Genomic DNA, 19638 nt, shown 5'->3' with positions numbered 1-19638 from the left:
GAATTAAGTTATATTTCTCCTGAGTCAGATTTTGTTACTGTGAAAAAGGAAACATAATTTAATTTAACAACCAAAATATATTCTGAGTATATAAAAACTAAAAAAAATTTTGAATGTCTTTTAAAATTGTTTACAAGAGCATGTATTCATAAACATTAAAAGCAAAGTAACTAAATGAACAAAATAAATAACATGATTGTGACTACTCAACTTTCACTTTGCAGGAAAAAAAATTTACTTTGCACCAATTACACATTCACAAATGTAAAGTGAAAGTTACCAAATCTACATGCAAAAGCAGGTAATTTTCTTCATTAGTCATGCTCTATCTTCAGATGACATAACTTTCTTAGGATGGTCAGGTTCTAAAAAAACTATGCTTTTTCGTGACTGCCTTAGTAAACTATAGATATAATTTTGTTGCTTTTATTAAACTTAAGTATTCAAGGTTACACATAATTACAAAAGCACATCCCAAAAAAGAGGTCCCTGGGTATTTATGTGAACATTATATATACTTTAGGAAAGTGTATAGCAACTGCCCCCAGCAATGGGGGAAAATATCAGCCACGTACTTTGTACCGAGAAAGAACACTTTTAAATCCGCTGCTAGAGCCTAAAATCACAGATGTCTTATTACACAATACACCTAAAAGTTCATTAAATTTTGCCTACATTAAAGAATTAATAATGCCACTGAAAGGGTTTGCTTATTTAAAGTAACTCAGTACGAAATCCTTCTGTCATTGCTGTTGTTGTTGTCTAATACAATAATCACACTCTCAATATATTTGTTTTATGAAGTTAATACTTTCATTTGGTTGAAATGTAATGTCAACTAGCATTATTTACACTATTTTATACCTTGAGCCAATACATGGGTTGTACAAGGAAGTATTTCTAAGAAAATATTAGCCATGCCTTTAACTCTATCAAAAATGAAATTCTGGTTCTTATTAAAAAGAAATAGGTGCACTGCACTTACAATTCTTAATTTAACCCTTGAAAGAGTTTATTCATATCCTACCATGTTCCAAAGTCAATGAGGTAAGTTACTAAATAAATCTACACACTGATCTACTTACAATTTTATAAAAGGGATTCACTAAAGTTTACCAATAAAAACAAATACCCAATAAAATATTTTATTCAAGAACAAAATTAAATGTGCCCTTTGCAAGGAAGATGACAAAAATTTATATGTTCCAAGAGTGATGAGGGAAAAGGTATGGCTTAATTCTACCACCTCCATAGATAACTGTCATTCTAGCCACAGAGTCAAAGAATCAGACTATTACCTAAGATTCTACACACAGTCTTCCTTTAATTATAATAACTAAAACCTTCTGAATTTTACTTTAAATTAAAGAAATGTAATTTCACATACCTAATTACCTAAGCCTAAAATCATGTACTAGAACAAGGGCTCATTTCACTTATTATGATCAATGACTGCCACCTAGTGGATATAACTTTCCTCAAATCTCTATATTGAGATTTCCTAGTGCTTACACTTCAGCTTTTACGGATGACAACTTCCATTCAAAGTGGCTTTTTTAGAAATTAAAAAGGAGAAGCAAGAAACTTTCACATTGCTTTACGTATCTTTTCTATGCATTAGTCATGAATTAGTTTTTTATTTAGATTGGAACATTACGTACTTATTTAAGAAGATGGCATAAACTTAAAGATAACTTAAAAATAAAACTATTCTATCACAATTCCTTTAAATCATAAATTCAGAAGCACTGTTTCTGAATGGTGAAAAAGATGACATACAAACTATATAGTTCAATATACTTCAATACAAACATGCAGCTTCACTTAATTATACATATGTTTTATTTAAAGAAAAGCAAAACACACAACCACAGCATTTCAATTAAGGAGCTTAGAAAAATTTCAAGTGCGTTCTTGGTTCTCCAGTTACCATTCCAATAAAAAACTTTTTAAACCAAAGTTAAAATTAAGTGAAAAAGAAAGAAGTCCCAGTAAGCAGACCGAACAATACAAATTCAAAATACTACTCTATCTTCTTGTGTTCGTTCCCACCAAAGTGTGCTGTTTAAAGTTCCACAACTATTATCTTCCTCCTCTTGTTCTTTAGCGAGTTCTACAAAAACCTAGGTGAAAAGAAATAAATGAATACAGTATGCTGTATCTCAAGTACCTCAAAGAACTTTTAACTAAATCAGAAATGGTACAAGGCTATATCTAGTTATATCAACAAGTATCAAGAGATTTATTAACATTAACATTATTCAAACAGATTATTTCCAAAAGTTACATGCAAAGATGAATACTATTTTAGATTAATAGATTTTTTAAAAAATAATTCATAACTACTTAAACAATGTAATTTCAAATACACTAATGTGAAACACCACCATCATGACTCACTTTCTTTACAAAATGAAAAAAACAGATATTCGAAATCAGCAAATGAAAGTTAGCTTGATTTAAGCATTCCATATTGCACACATGTATCAAAACATCACACTGTACCCAATAAACAGTGTGATTTGTCAATTTAAAATAATATCAATTTTAAAAATAAAATTTAAAAAATTAGTAAGTGAAGAACCTAAGGTTGATTAAAATTATACCAAGTTTAAGATCATTCTGTAACAATTTGTCACTGGTTTATGATATCTCTCCCTCTCTAATATAAACCAAAACAATCAATATCAGATACTTTCTTCTATAAAATAATTTTTTAAAATTTAACTTTATAGTACCTGTTCCAATGTTGCTTGAGAAAAGCTATATTCTTCAATGGCAAAAGCACGTTTAGCTATTAAAATATAAAAATAGTATTTTACTTATCAATATCTGAAAAAAATGGCAATACCTACCAAAGTGGCTAACAATGTTTTAAAATATCTCTGTAATCAACCCACTTAAATTTGAAGCTGCCAAAACATGTTATTTTTCCCGCTTACTTCCTTTCTCTTCCCCACACCTATAATTCCTCTATAGCCCTAAGTACTGTATGTTGAATGTTACTTGTCTTATTTCACTTTTTCTAAGTTCTCCTCCATTATCTTTTTCCTGGTGATTCTTTTTATGTCTTCTTTTGATCCCTGCTCTCTTATCTCCCATTCTCCAACTCCACTGTAGCCTATTCTGGCTTCTTGAACTAGATTCTGGATATTGGTCCTATCTCCATAAACCTTTTGTTTTGTTTTGTTTTGTTTTTAAGACAAGGTCTTGCTCTGTTGCCCAGGCTGGTATACAGTGGCCTGGGCAACAGAGCAAGTATACAATCATGGTTCACTGCAGCCTCGACCTCCCAGGCTCAAACAATCTTCCCACCTCAGCCTCCTGAGTTAGCTGGGACTACAGGCACATGCCACTATACCCGGGTAATTTTTAAAAATATTTTGTAAAAACAGAGTCTCACTACGTTGCTCAGGCTGGTCTCGAATCATGGGCTTAAGGGATCCTCCCGCCTCAGCCTCCCAAAGTGCTGAGATTATAGGTGTGAACCACCATGCCGGCCAATAAACATGAATAAACAATGAACATCATGCAGGCCATATATTACAGACAAAAAAATAATTAATTAGTGTTCTTGGCAAAAGTAAACCCATTAATCCATAGCTGCGACAAGAATATATACAGTATCAGGAAATCTTTTTGTATTCAGTAATCACATAAAGAACAATCATAAAAATCCTGTAGTTATTTTGAAAATTATTAATAATAAACCTTATACATAAATATAGGTTGTTTCACAGTTTATAAATGCCATAAAATAATCTGCATATGAATACCTGATTCTTCCAGGAGGTGATCTCCCTCAACTGTCACCAGCATATATATATTTATCCTACATACCACTTATTTTTTAAATGCCAAGATTCTATAAGCTTCCTTAAAATTTTGGGGACTGCCCACCCCTCGCTACACTCAGAATTCTCTTTGCCACTGGAGTCTTGATAGTGTTGCTACTTCTATGGACCAGTATGAAGTAAGGATTCAAGAAACTCAGAGCTCTTGCTGCTGGACTAACTGCAAAGACTCGATAATTAAGCTGACCCTTCTCATAGATGCAATGTGATAAACTGTGTCAATGCTCTCTAAAAATTGTAAAAGGTTTACATTACAATAGAGTTTATCTACAAAATCCCTATGACATTAGTGTTTACCTGTGTCTTAGATTAAATGAATAAAAGGTTATCTTCTTATCTGCCATAGTTTCTAAAATAAACCGAGTCCCCAGTTTTAAACTTTTTAAATAAAATTCTTTCATAATTTGAGAGCTACAACATAAATGCTTTTCAAATACTTACCTTCTTCCAGCTTAAAAAAAGATTGTGAAAGGGACTGAACATCTTCCTTAGGAATTTTATAAGCCAAAATAGAAGATACTACTTACCTTCTTCCAGCTTAAAAAAAGATTGTGAAAGGGACTGAACATCTTCCTTAGGAATTTTATAAGCCAAAATAGAAGAAAAACTGAAAAAAAGATAAAATATGGAAAAAAATTAAAAATTACTACTATTATGTTCTAAAGCTAAAGTTCAACATGTTTAAAATTCAAAATTAAATTCAATAACTTATTTTGGTATTTAGTTGGATGAAAATTGCTTAAAATAATAACATTTTCATGCAAAACAACTCTCATTACTACTAAGAATGTTAAAAAAATTTAAATACTACTGAATATTGAAAAATCTAATACTAAGGCAGATATAAAACACCAGCCATCAGACTTCGTTAGTCCAGTATTGGTGATAATACAGAGAGAGATATATAAATTATCTATCTACAGATACATATATTTCATATATATGAAAATATATATACATATTCACACACACAGAGAGATATATATATGGTCTATGAATGAAAAGATGATTTTTCACTTAATCCTTAATATAATAACTTTTTATAACCTTTGCTCTATAAAGAAATATAACCACATTCTTTAAAATTTTACCTTTCCTGACGGCTTGCATTTGGGAAAATATACTGAATTTCTCTTTGAAGGCGGTCTACTTCTAGGTTTTCTATCCAGTCCTTCAATTTAATTTCCAAAAAGTAGCCTTTTCCAAATTTACTCTTTAGATGTTGTACTGTTCCGATACATCTGAAGTAATTTTTTAAAAGAAAGCTCAGATATAAAATGACAGCTTCAAAGAATAATCTCTCACACATATAACTACATTTTTAAAAAATATACCTTTATATTTAGAGAAAAATTACAAAGAAAATACAGCATCCCCATATACTCTTTATCCGGTTTCAGTTTCCCTAATCTTATCATCTTATATTACCATGGTAAATTCCTCACAACTGAGACACCGACATTGGTACATTCCTTGTCACTGAACTCCATACTTTATTTAGATTTCACCAATTTTCTATTAGTGTCCTTTGTTTATTCCAGGTTCTATCCAGGATACCGTAGTGTTCTTGGCTGTCACGTCACCTTAGTCTCTAACTGTGGGTGACAGTTTCTTACTCTTTCTGTCTTTTTCATGATTTTGACAGTTTTGAGAAGTACTGGTCAGGTGTGTGTTAGAAGGTCCCTCAATTTGGGTTAGTCTGATATTTTTCTCATGACTACACTTGGGTTATGGGTTTTGGAGAGAATATTACACAGCTGTAGTACTTTTTCCATCATATCATATCAGTGAATACATGATATCTGCACAACATCGTTTAGTTAAGGTAGTATTTGCCAGCTTTCTCAACTGTAAAGTTACTATTTTTCTCCTTCTGTCGTTCATTTTTTACAAGAAACTGGCTAAGTCCCATCCAAACTTGGGGGATAGGAGATTAAGCCTCCTCCCTTGAAGTGGGTATTATCTACATATATTATTATTTGGAATTGTTCTGTAAGGAAGATGTACCTCTTCTCTCGCACATTTCTTTACTCAATTATTTATTTATGTAAGTAGAAACTCATATGTTTATTTCATATTTGTGTTATATAATTAATCCAATATATAACAATTTTTTGAAATAACAAGTACTATGCCTAAAAATAATATTCCAAGTTATTGAAATATTAAGTGAATTCAAATTCAAAGTAGACAGCCATATTTTTAAAAAACTCAACATACTTCCAAGTCAATCTATCAAAAGCTAACTCAAAAACTAAAATATTTAACATTTAAATTACTAACTATTGCCATGTTTTTGAAATGATGACTTTCAAAATCCAACCCCCAACCTCTTCCCCTGAATGGCATGCTATTTAGACATTGACCTTAACTGCCCAGACACCATGATAGCTACTCGATCACATACAGCCTCTGCCTCCTCCATATAGTGAGTGGTCAGAATAGCAGCCCGCTTTCTGTTTTTAAATGCAGTTCGAATTGCTCGCCTATAAAACATAAATAAAACAAAAAGAGAGGAACACATCTGTTTGTTAAAAAAAAATGGGCTTTTAAAAATCCAACCGGTTGGTTAATTAAGTTAATTAAAACTTACCAAATATCAATTGCTATGGCTATTACATCCTACCCAACTATGACTTTTATATTCTTTTTTTTTTTTTTTTGAGACGGAGTCTCGCTCTGTCCCCCAGGCTGGAGAGAAGTGGCCCGATCTCGGCTCACTGCAAGCTCCACCTCCCAGGTTCACACCATTCTCCTACCTCAGCCTCCTGAGTAGCTGGGACTACAGGTGCCTGCCACCACACCCGGCTAATTTTTTTTTGTATTTTTAATAGAGACGGGGTTTCACCGTGTTAGCCAGGATGGTCTCGATCTCCTGACCTCGTGATCCGCTGCCTCAGCCTCCCAAAGTGCTGGGATTACAGGTGTGAGCCACTGCGCCAGGCCATGACTTTTATATTCTAATTTATTTTCCCTTCATTTTGAAAGCTTGTCAAATGGAAAAAAAAAATCTATGATTTCAAATGTTAATATGGGCTAAAAGTATGACAACAAATAAATTTTAAAATTGATGCCTTTTCATGTTATAACCAAAACAGGCTTTGAATCATAAGAAAACCGTAACATGCATCCAAACCAAACCTTACATTTTATAGACATGGAAGTTGAGGCTTAAAGAGTTGTTCAAGGCCAGGCGCTGTGCCTCACTTCCTGTAATCCCAGCAGTTTGGGAGGCCGAAGGGGGCGGATCGCCTGAGGTCTGGAGTTCGGGACCAGCCTGGCCAACATGGTGAAACCCTGTCCCTACCAAAAATACAAAAAATTAGCCGGGCTTGGTGGCTCTTGCCTGTAGTCCCAGCTACTTGGAAGGCTGAGGCAGGAGAATCGCTTCAGCCTGGGAAGCAGAGGTTGCAGTAAGCCAAGGTGGCACCACTGCACTCCAGCTTGGGCAACAGAACAAGACTCTGACTCAAAAAAAAAAAAAAAAAAAAGAGTTGTTCAACTAATTAGTACTTTACACGCACTGCATAATGACATTTCAGTCAATGATGAAACACATTTCCAACAGTGATTCCATAAGATTATAATACTTTTATAATGTATCTTTTCTGTGTTTAGATACGTCTAGATACACAAATACCATTGTGTTACAACTGCCTACAGTATTCAGTGCAGTTACATGCTCTACAGATTTATAGCCTAGGAGTAATAGGCTATACCATATAGTCTAGGTGTGTAGTAGGCTATAACCGCCCAGAGATTTATATAAGTACACTCTATTATGTTTGCACAACGACAACATCGCCTTTCTCAGAATGTATCTCTGTCATTAGGCAATGCATGACTGTCCTAGAAAGAGTCTCAACATAAATTTAAGACACTATTATTATGGAAAAGATCATTTGTATGCTAAATGACTACAAAAAAACTTAAAAACTATTCAGAACACTAGAACTTTTTATCTTAATAATGACTCATGCTTATTTCTGTTTCGGAATATGTAAAAGATTATGAACACTTCATGAAAAATATGCAAAGTTTTAAAAGCTTAAGGAAATCTCTAAATCTATTTAATTTTTAATTACTATTGTATCATTTGAATAGGATTTAAAATCATGATGTACATATAACTAACATAAAACTATTATAATAAAAGAAACTGTTCTATTCTAAAGTATCATGTACTGTGTCACAAGTACCATACTCACCACATGTGCTGTTTGGCTTTGGGATCCATACCTGTAGATGGTTCATCTAGCAAAGTAATCTGAGGATTCCCTAGCATACTTAGAGCAAAACACAACTACATGGAAAGAAAAAGATGGGTGGGAAATTAACAAAGGTTCACTATAAGGAATCTATCAAGACAATATCAGGTACTAAACTATCAATAAAAATAGAGGCATTATTTGGTGTTTAATGAAAGTACCTTTCGTTTGATTCCTGCAGGTAGTTTCTTTACAGTCTTCTGAAGATGTTCTTTTAAATCAAGTGCATGTGTTATTCTGCAAAATGAACAATACAAAATGAGAATACCATGATATATATAAACACAAATACCAACTGGGTGTGATCCCTGATGTTGTTTTCTCTAGAATAGTTACTCAGTGGAAGCTTATTATAAGTAGGTAAGGGCAAAAGTCTCCAATTTACATCATTTTAAATAAATTAATATCTTGATAAAATGGTTCACTTTGAATTAAAATAAGTCTCATGATATCTATAGGTATATTTATCCTATAACTAGAAATAAAAAAATGACCTTTTTATAACTATCATAATTTACAGCTATCAGTATATTTTCATATATCATAAAGAATATATGAAAAAGTAATAAACATCTTCTATAAAAATCACTGTCCACAGAAATGCTTGTTATGAAATTTTAAAAATATGAAATGCAAACCTTTCCTCTAAGTAACAAAAGGAATCTAAAGACAATTATTTTACCGACTTATGACTTCTTTCATGTCACTTGCACTCATTCCTTTGACAGCTCCATAAATTTCAAAGTGTTCCTGCAATGTAGTATCTGGCCACAAAGGGTTTATCTGAGGACAGTAACCCATACACTTCAGTGAATCATCATCTTCACTTGTCTCTGAAGAATAATCTCCTAAAAATACCTATAGAAACACAAACCAATTTTTACTATTTTGCTTAATTTACACTGTGAAGGAAGTGGCAAGTACATTAATTAAAACCCCTTCCTACAGCCAGAGTAATATCAAGTCAGATTTGTACTCCTTTATTGTCATTATTATTATTATCACTAAGTAACTGAGACTACAAACATGTGCCACCATGCCTGGCTATTGCTTTTTTCTTTTTTGAATTTTAGGAGGGAAGATGTCTCACTACGTTGCCCAGGCTAGTCTTGAATTCCTGAGCTCAAGTGATCCTCCTGCCTCAGCCTCCCAAAGTGCTGGGATTACAGGAATGAGCCACTGCACCCGGCCAGATGTTTTACTCCTTTTTGATGTTTGATGATGGAAGGACATATAAAGCTAAGTCAGAGTTCAGAGACTTGGTCAGAAAGGGTAATACAGAGTTGGATGAAAAAGCAAGATGTAATTCTAATGATCAGGGAGCTTCACTGGAAGGTGACATTTGAGCCAAAGAGGTAAGTGAATTTAGTATATGTATTTCTAGGGTATAAGGTATAGCCAAACAAAGAAAACATCTTGGGCAAAAACCCAAAGAAAAGAGTATGCCTGGCATTTTCCAGGAAAGCAATGAGTTAGTGTGGCTGGCATAAAGTAAGCAAGGGGAGAGAAGCAGGAAATGGGATCAGGGTAGTTTTGTGAAGTATCCACAAAGTGGTCAGTGACATGCTTATAATAAAAGACTAGCTGATGGCAGGTCAAAACAAGCTCCCATATCTCCTGAAGCTAATAAAATTGTCTTCCATTAAGTTGGTAGACAAATAACTCATGCATGTAAGCATTACAAAAGCAGAAATACTGTATATGCGTGTGTCTACATGTGTCTATGAAAATTTCACCATGCACATTATTTTTACAGATAACCCAAAAGATCATAATTTGATCAGGCTGTACAAAAAATTCTAAAAATATACATAAAAATTGAATATAAAATCAGAATTTGTCACTAAAAGTTTATGTTAATTAACAATATAAATCACATTCAACATATCCTATACTCTTATATATCATACCTGGCCTGAAGTTGGCTCAATATCACCAACCAGAATATTAATAATTGTGCTTTTGCCAGCACCATTTGGACCCAACAGTCCTAAGATCTCTCCTAAAGGAATTGAAAGAAAAAAAAATCATAATCAAATCATACTAAAAGTGGAAATTACTCTTCTAGAAAAGTTATGTAAGGAAAAATTAAATACCAGCCTTTTTTCACACAGAAAGAGATGTATTTAGTTGCCACTTTCTTTACTTTTCTTGAAAGAAGAAAATCTTTCTTGTCATCATATTCTTTATGCAAATTGCTGACCATAATGGATGGTTTCTAATAAGAAAAATTGTATTTAAAAAGAAAGTTATAAAACTTATCATGAAATGACAGGCTGCACATACCTCATATCCATATTACAAAAATTATATTGGCTAATAAGGGGATACTGTACAAATAAATATCCATTTATGACTGAAATTCTGGCTTATTCAAAAGTAAGTAAACAAAGTATTTTTTTCCAAGAAAGATTTTTTTCAGATTGCTTCATATGCAAAGAAAAATATTTTTCAGATTAATTTCTATATACCGGGAATTGATCATTTCATATTTACTATGACTTAGCCATAAAGAATAAATTACCTCCTCACAACACTGGCAACCCATCAGCTCTTTGACCTTTAGTCTTTCAGCTTTGACATCTTCATCTTCATCCTCATTGTTTGGTGGTTCTGGAAGCTTCCTATTTTTAGACTTCGTTGAAAGGTTTCTACATATATATAATAAATATAAAAGACAGTAGGTTTTCAAATAATTAAAATAGTAAGAAATTCAGATACTAGGTAGAGAAAAGACTGAAAAAATACACTAACATAAGATCTAGGATTATCTCTGAAAGGTGGAATTATAAGTGATATTTCTTTTTCTTTCTTTCTTTCTTTTTTTTTTTTTTTTTTAAGACAGGGTCTCACACTCTGTTGCCCAGGCTGGAGTGCAGTGGTACGATCTCAGGTCACTATAACCTCTGCCTCCTGGGTTCAAGCGATTCTCCTGCCTCAGCCTCCTGAGTAGCTGGGATTACAGGCACGTGCCACCACGCCCGGCTCATTTTTGTATTTTTAGTAGAGACAGGGTTTCACCATGTTGCCCAGGCTGGTCTCAAACTCCTGGCCTCAAAAGATCCACCTGCCTCAGCCTCCCAAAGTACTGGGATTACAGGTTCGAGCCACCATGCCCAGCCACAAGCATTATTTTTCAATGACTGATAACATTTGGACGATATTATCTAAATTCATTCATTTATTCAACAATATTATTTATGACTAGTAGGTGTCAGGTATTATTACACAGAAAGAAAGATGAAAAAACATGAACCTTGCCCTCAAAAAATTTACAACCTGAGTATAAATGAAATTGCCCAGAAAGAGTAGATGTAGAGGGCTGACATCAGAACCCACAGTAACACCATTTTTAGGGATAGACAGGATGAAGTGCTTGCAAAGGCAATTTTGAAGTACAGAGGCAAACAGAAGACATAATGGAAAACAAAGGAACAAGAAAAATGTGGCCAGGCGCGGTGGCTCCTGCCTGTAATCCTAGCACTTTAAGAAGCCGAGGCATGCAGATCACTTGAGGTCAGCAGTTCAACACCAGCCTAGCCACCATGGAGAAACCCTGTCTCTACTAAAAAATAAAATACAAAAATTAACCAGGTGTGGTGGCACATGCCTGTAATCCCAGCTACTTGGGAGGCTGAGGCAGAAGAATCGTTTCAACCAGTGAGCTGAGATCATGCCACTGCACTCCAGCCTGGGTGACAGAGTGAGATTCCATCTCAAAAAAAAAAAAAAAAAAGAAAAATGTGTAAGGAGAACAATGTCAATCATATTAAAGCCTGCAGATTAGTTAAATAAGTTGAGCCTATTAGACAATGAAAAGACAAAATCATTAGTTATCTTATTGAAAATAGTATCAATGGAAAGGTAAGGGAAAACCCAGATTGCAGGGAGTTATAGGAGTGGATGGAAGGTGAGTAACTGGAGATAGAAGAATTTTGGCTATGAAAGGAAAGAGAGATATAGAATAGGAATTAGGGATGGATTCATGTTCAAATGAGATCCATGGGTTCTTTCATATATGAAAGAAAGGTGACCCTCCCCAACCCCCAAAATATACCACTGAAATCCAGAAAGGAAAGAGAAAAAGAGAAAAAAATACACTATTGAGATCTAGAAAGGAAAGAGAAAAAGAGAAAAAATACACTTTTGAGATCCAGAAAGGAAAGAGAAAAAGAGAAAAAGAAAATTGAGCAATATTCCAAGTATATAGAATAAATGAAGATTTGGGTAATAGGATGGACTGCTACTTCCTCTAGGACTGGGAAAAGGCAAAAATGATGGAAGATGTGAGTAAGTTTGTAGACATTTATAACTTATAACTAAGTGCTTCTATTTTCTGAGATAAATGACAAGATTATTTACTGAGAAGTAGGAAGTAAGATAAGGTGATTTGAGGAATACAAGGAATAAAGAGAAAGCTTTGAATAACTATTGAAAAGAAAGAGATAAGAAGGTGCTAACTAGGAAAATGTTATTCACTACCAAACAGTATTAAAATATAACTACCATTCAACCCAGCAATCCTACTACTGGATATATATCCAAAGGAAAAAAAAATCATTACATAAAAAAGACACCTGAACTCATATGTTCATCATGGTACTATTCACAATAGCAAAATCATAGAACCAACCTAAGAGTCCATCAACAGTTGACTGGGTAAAGAAAATATGGTACATATACACCATGGAATACTCCACAGCCATAAATAGAATGAAATTATGTTCTTTACAGCAACATGGATGGAACTGGAGACCATTATCCTAAGTGAACTAATTTGGAACAATCAAATACCACATGTTCTCACTTATAAACAGACAATCAAATACAACATGTTCTCACTTATCAGTGGATACACATGAACATAAATATGGAAACACTAGGACTGTGGACTCCAAAAGGGGGTGGGGATGAGGGTTGAAAAACTACCTATTAGGTACAACGTTCACCATTTCGGTAATGTTACAATAGAAGCCCAATCCCCACCAGTATGCAATATACCCAGCTAACAAACATGCACATTTACCCCCAAATCTAAAATAATTTTTTTAAAAAACCAGCTGAATTTATATGGAATAAATATGTAGTATTATCAAATGGAACTTTTATGTTATTTTTTCCAGCATATAATTCAATTCACCAATAATTATAATTTTTAGTGGACAGTTCGAAAAGACAAAAGTTGAGGATGCTGAAATGATAATAAAGTCATGAATCATGTAAGCAAGGCTGGATAGAAGAAAAAGTAAAAACAAATTAGCTAATATATTTGGAAGAATATGTAAAAAAGACAAACAATAACAAGCATTGGCAAGGATGTGGAGAAAATAGAACCCTAAAACATTCCTAGCGGGAGTGTAAAATGGTATTACCACTTTAGAAACAGTCTGGCAATTCCTCAAATGACCCAGCAATCCCATTTCTAGGTATCCACCCAAGAGAAATGAAAATATATGTCCATACAAACAGTTGTATACAAACTAGCAACATTGTTCATAATAGCTGAATTCATAGCAGCATTGTTCATAATAGTTGAAAAGTAAAAGCAACTCATTAAGATATATAAAAAGTGCTACACACGACTACATGATGAGCCCTCCAAACATTATACTAAGGGTAAAAACCATATGCTAGATACTAATTACAGTGCCCAAATCCTAGCAATTTTTCAAAGATGTTATCTGGCAAACCTGATGATTTTCCAACATTAAAATAACATGACAACCAACTATGGTAAAAAGCAAACAGATATAAAAGTTAAATACAAGGTATTTAAGAGAATTGTTGGTCTTTTGACTCAAGTTTTCCAAAGCATATTTCCATTGTCCAGTTATATAAAGTGTTCAGAATAGGCAAATCTGACAGAAACAGAAAGTAGATTAGTGGTTACCTAAGACTGGGAGCTATGGGAATAGGGATAAGAAAGTGACTATTAATGGGTATGAAGTTTCTTTTTGGAGTGCTGGAAATGTTCCAAAATTATGTTATGGTAATGGTTACACAGTTCTGTAAATATACTAAAAACATTTAAAATTTTTACAAAATCAACTGACCTGAAAAAGGGATCTTTTCTTATTGATCTGCCTCCATATTTTTTCTCATAGTATTGTAAGAGGAAAATCCACAGTACACACTGCAGGTAAGGCTAAAAGAAGAACATGTAGCAGCTCATGACTAAAAGATTTGTTGTTGTTGTTGTTGTTTTTTCCTTTGCCAACAGAACTAAGACTACATACATCAAGTTCCTTGCCATTACCAAAAGAAGTAATCACAACTTTTTTATATTTTACATGATAAAGATAATTAAAAATAAATTTTAATACAAACCAAAGCAGAATTATTTTTAGCAAATTATTCACATATTTTCTACCTCTGTATCATTCATTTATTGTCAGCTTCATAAAATATAATCGAACACAAAAACTTTGTTTTTGCTTCTAAGACAGAACTGTAATTAAACACAATTAATAACATGTAAAAGGCTAAGTATATTAAAGTGAACATATTCAGTAAATGAAAGGTACTCCCCACTGAAATACAGATTAGCTAGCGTTAACCAACATGCTTAACTTTTTATGCACCTTCTTTTTCATGCAACAGGATAAAAAACTAAACATAGTTAAAACCATAGGACCAAACTATTCTTAAGGTACTTGCTAACTCACAAAAACACTTTATTTCTTACCGATATAACAGCTACTGAAAGCCTATCCCATGGATTATAGGTGTCCACATTTTTTCGTACATTCTTCCAAGAAATCTAAGACAAAAAGATTCGAAAATATATATGCTGCAATATGTAGAAATATTTGGATTAAAATGAAAAAATGTATTTTGTTTAGCAAACGTGTACTTTCTATACATAAGTTAGCTGTTCATATTAGTAAGTTATGTTTTTTACTTAAAATCTTCCCTGTCCCAAAATATTTCTGAGGATCAGTATAAATTAAACACATTGAACTGAGACCTAAAAAGGGAAGCAGGGGTAGTAGGATTAGTAAGTAGAATTAATTAGCAATTCCAAACCAAGAATTCATAACAATATTTTTTCTAATCACATGGAAATTTCTTTCAATTATCCAGCCTTAATAAAATGAATCTGGTTTTTGTCTCTATTTTTTCTTGGAGAAAATCTCTTATACTTTATTCTTTCTCATCCCTTTATAGTAAAATACGTTATTTAATCACTGATAAACTCCTGAAAACAAATACTGACTGAAACCATGTCACACTTCTAATTATATACATCATTTTGAGCATGAGAGAACCTGTAATGAACATAGCCCTTTTCCTTTGAGAATTTACAGTTTGACAAGAGCTCACAATAATTTATGCTGCATTAATAATATCTAAATCAAGTAGTAGCCATTAGCCTGATGCATTTTACTATTTTCTATACAAGAACTAACATCCCCAAATTAGACCATATTTATGTTTTTTAACATATTAAAATATTTAGCAGAATTACCTTTATGAAAGAAATCAGGCAACCTAGAAGTGGATAGATTGGAATGATGATACAAAAGGCATAATGAAGAATAGTTGCAATTGTGTATCCCATAAAGAAAGTTATTTCAGTGATTGCAATACAAGCCAACGCTGTCTAAAGAAAAAAATAAATAAAAGTGACAAAGTGTTTAGAAACTTCTTACAAATTGGTGTCTAAGCATTAAACTATTTTTTCAATCCTCTAATAAAACATGGAACAAGAGATGATATTTAGCCAGCAAGCAACAACAATACCACTTGTTTGTAGCTAGTATCCTTGATACACTAGTTGCTAAATCTCTTCCATATTGTTCCTACATGGAAAGGATGATTCAGAAGACAAATGTACACACAAAAAGAAGCTGCCAATTACCTATCTAAATTCTGCACTTACAAAAGATATGTAACATTTTTAGTATAATCAGGAAAGAATTCATGTTAATTAAACTGCTATGGAAAGTTGAAATAATGTAAAATGTAACTTACCACAGAATAGATAAATGACCAAAATTCTTTGGTATTTAAAATTTTCTTAAAGGTGAAAGAAGCAATATAAGTGAACAGAATAACTGATGGAACATAACCAATAAGGCAAAAAACCTGTAAATCAGAAATATGTTTCTATAAAAATATGAATAGCTTGCAATACACATGACATGAAATACTAGTCATATTAAAATATGAATAATTATTAATACAATCCTAAATAAATCATTTAAACTGAACACTATTTGTAGTTTTTTATACCAAGTAAAATACTATCTCTCATTATTATAAAAAGCAAGTATAGCTAGCTACAACTTTCTCTCTCTCAAATATTAGCTACTATTTTAATATACAGCACTTTATTTTTTAATGTGTAAGAAAAACATTATTATTTTACATGGCAGAAACTAATATATAAGGTCATTATGATCTCTGACAAAATCGGTAAATTTACTTTCAGCATCAACCTCATGTAACTCTGTTTTCCCTTTTTCCTAATAAAGTAATCAATGAAAGGGCCTGCTGTCAGTCATTTACATGTGAACATGAATGCAAATCAGTCTCTTCTTTGATATTTTAAGCTATATTTTATTTTAAGTAATTTCTAGTTTTACTTTAGATTCAGGGGATACATGTGCAGGTGTGTTACATGGGTATACTGCATGATGCTGAGGTTTGGGGTATAATTCATTCTGTCACCTAGGTACTGGACACAGTACCCAACAGTTAGTTTTTCAACCCTTGCTCTCCTTCCTCCTGCCCCCGTCTAGTAGTGCCCAGTGTCTACTGTTGCCATTTTTACGTCCATGTTTACCCAATTTAGCTCCCATTTATAAGTGGGAACATGCAATAGTTGGTTTTCTGTTCCTTTGTTAATTCACTTAGAATAATGGCCTCCAACTGCACCTGTGCTGCTGCAACAGACATAATTTCATTCTTTTTTATGGCTGCTCAGTATTCCGTGGTGTATATGTACCACACTTTCTTTATTCAATCACTGGTCAATGGGCTCCTAGGTTGATTCCATGTCTTTGCTATTGTGAATAGTGCTGCAATGAACATACTCATGTGTCTTTTTGGTAGAATGATTTATTTTCTTTTGGATATATACCCAGTAATGGGGTTTCTGAGTTATAAGGTAGTTCTGTTTTAAGTTTTTTGAGAACTCTCCAAACTGCTTTCCATGGTTGCTGAAGTTTACATTCCCACCAAGAGTATATAAGAGTATATAAGCATTTCATTTTCTCTGCAGCCTCGCCAGCATCTGTTGGTTTTGACTTTTTAATCATAGCCATTCTAACTGACGTGAGATGGTATCTTACTGTGGTTTTGATTTACATTTCTCTGATGATTAGTGATGTAGAGCATTTTTTCATACATTTGTTGTCCACTTGCATGTCTTCTTTTGAGAAGTGTCTGTTCATATCTTTTGCCCACTTTTTAATGGAGTTTTGTTTTTTGATTGCTGAATTGTTTAAGTGCCTTATAGATTCTGGATACTAGGCCTTTGTTGGATGCATAGTTTGTATTTTCTCCCATTCTGTATGTTGTCCATTTACTCTGTTGATAGTTTCTTTTGCTGTGCAGAAGCTCTTTAGTTTAATTAGGTGACACTTGTCAATTTTTATTTCTGTTGCAATTGCTTTTGAAGACTTATTTACTCATAAATTCTTTCCCAAGGTCCAGAATGGTATTTCCTATGTTTTCTTGTAGAATTCTTATAGTTGATGTCTTACCCTTAAATCTTTAATCCATCTTGAGTTACTTTTTACATACGGTGAAAGGTGGAGGTCCAATTTCATTCTTCTGAATATGGCTAGCCAGCTATCCCAGCACCATTTATTGAACACAGAGTCCTTTCCTGTTGCTTATTTTTGTCAACTTTGTTGAAGATCAGATGGCTATAGATGTGTGGCTTTATTTCTGGGTCCTCCATTCTGTTTCATCGGTCTACATGTCTGTTTTTGTACCAATACCATGCTGTTTTGGTCACTGGAGCCTTTATAGTATAGTTTGAAGTTAGGTAATGAAATGCCTCTGGCTTTGTTCTTTTTACATGGATTCCTTTTTTTTTTTTTTTTTTTTTTTTTGGATAAAAAGTCTCTCTCTGTTGCCCAGGCTAGAGTGCAGTGGCACGATCTTGGCTCAACACAACCTCCACCTCCCCGGTTCAAGCGATTCTCCTGCCTCAGCCTCCTGAGTAGCTGGGACTACAGGCGCATGCCACCACGTCCAGCTATTTTTTTGTATTTCTAGTAGAGATGGTGTTTCACTATGTTGACCAGGATGGTCTTGATCTCTTGACCTCGTGATCCACCCGTCTCAGTCTCCCAGAGTGCTGGGATTATAGGCATGAGTCACCGCGCCCAGCTTACGTAGGATTCCTTTAGCCATCTGGGTACTTTTGGGGTTCCATATGAATTTTAGAATAGCTTTTTAAAATTCTGTGATGAATAATGTTGGTAGTTTGATAGGAATAGTGTTGAATCTGTAGATTGCTTTGGGTGGTATGGCCACTTTAACATATTGAGTCTTCTAATCCATGAGCATGAAATTTTTTTCCATTTGCTTGTATCATCTCTGAATTCCTTCACCAATGTTTTGTAGTTCTCCCTGTAGAGATCTTTCATCTCCTTTGTTAGATGTATTCCTAGGTATTTTAATTTTTTGTGGCTATTGTAAATGGAGTTGTGTTCTTCATCTGGCTCGCAGCTTGCCCATTATTGAGATAGAGAAATGTTAAGCTATATTTTAAACTATGGAATAAAAGAGCTTATCCTTTGTGAAATTATTTTCAGGCATAACAAAAACCAAGGAAGGCATTTTAAGGAAGGAATATATTAAAACGTTCCTGATTACACCCAAGTAGGTGGTCTACATGAAAGATCACTTTAGTTTCAAGAAATTATTTTAAAATGGTGGTAAGTTATTGTTTTTAAAAGTCACTTATATAAAATGATTACATGTATTAAATACCAGACACACTTGCTCTATTTTAACAAATTAATAACCAAATTATGCAATAAGTCAACTGTCATGTTTATAACAGATTTTAAATAACATTCTATCTATAAATAGCATGAGTACAACTAACGTTAACTTACCACAGCAAGGAACTTTACAGTATAAAAATATAATCCATAATGAAATGCCAATAAGCTTCCTAGCATCAAAATAAGAATGATAAAAAATAAGGGGATATCAACAACAGCTTGTCCAATCCAATATGCAGATGGCAAAAGACCTGAAAGTTTAAGTTGAGTATAAGCTTTGATCTAAAAAAAAGAAAAACAATTTATTATAATTTTAGACACTTTAGAAACACACAAATAAATTAGTAAATTATTGTAGATCTCTTAATTTTACATCCGCAAAACCAAAAAGGTTACATTCCAGGCTTATAGGTAATAAAAGTCCCCCTCACACTAAATACAAATTCCATTTAGCCTTTAATTTGGCTCATTATTTCTGAGATGTAACAATTTCAACAGAATTTTTAAGAATCAGAATACAGTAGTGCTGCCAAGAAACTGAGATTAAAA

At 33.3% G+C, this 19638-nt stretch overlaps 1 protein-coding gene across 1 annotated transcript in view; it reads right to left on the bottom strand.

Annotated features, from left to right (window-relative positions):
• Positions 1 to 399: 399 nt before the first annotated feature.
• Positions 400 to 19638, bottom strand: part of ABCA5 (ATP binding cassette subfamily A member 5) — an 87139-nt gene continuing 67900 nt past the window's right edge. The window contains 16 exon segments of the mRNA XM_031011536.3: positions 400 to 2123; positions 2739 to 2794; positions 4382 to 4461; positions 4946 to 5095; positions 6221 to 6340; positions 8063 to 8157; positions 8284 to 8359; positions 8805 to 8980; positions 10033 to 10124; positions 10223 to 10340; positions 10647 to 10773; positions 14176 to 14267; positions 14808 to 14882; positions 15591 to 15725; positions 16097 to 16210; positions 19201 to 19371. Coding sequence (XP_030867396.3) covers positions 2016 to 2123; positions 2739 to 2794; positions 4382 to 4461; positions 4946 to 5095; positions 6221 to 6340; positions 8063 to 8157; positions 8284 to 8359; positions 8805 to 8980; positions 10033 to 10124; positions 10223 to 10340; positions 10647 to 10773; positions 14176 to 14267; positions 14808 to 14882; positions 15591 to 15725; positions 16097 to 16210; positions 19201 to 19371 — 1785 coding nt within the window. The 3' untranslated portion in view covers positions 400 to 2015.

Source organism: Gorilla gorilla, chromosome 4 (genome assembly GCF_029281585.2).
Source record: "Gorilla gorilla gorilla isolate KB3781 chromosome 4, NHGRI_mGorGor1-v2.1_pri, whole genome shotgun sequence".
Taxonomy (NCBI): domain Eukaryota; kingdom Metazoa; phylum Chordata; class Mammalia; order Primates; family Hominidae; genus Gorilla; species Gorilla gorilla.
This window is presented reverse-complemented; position numbering and strand designations above follow the sequence as displayed.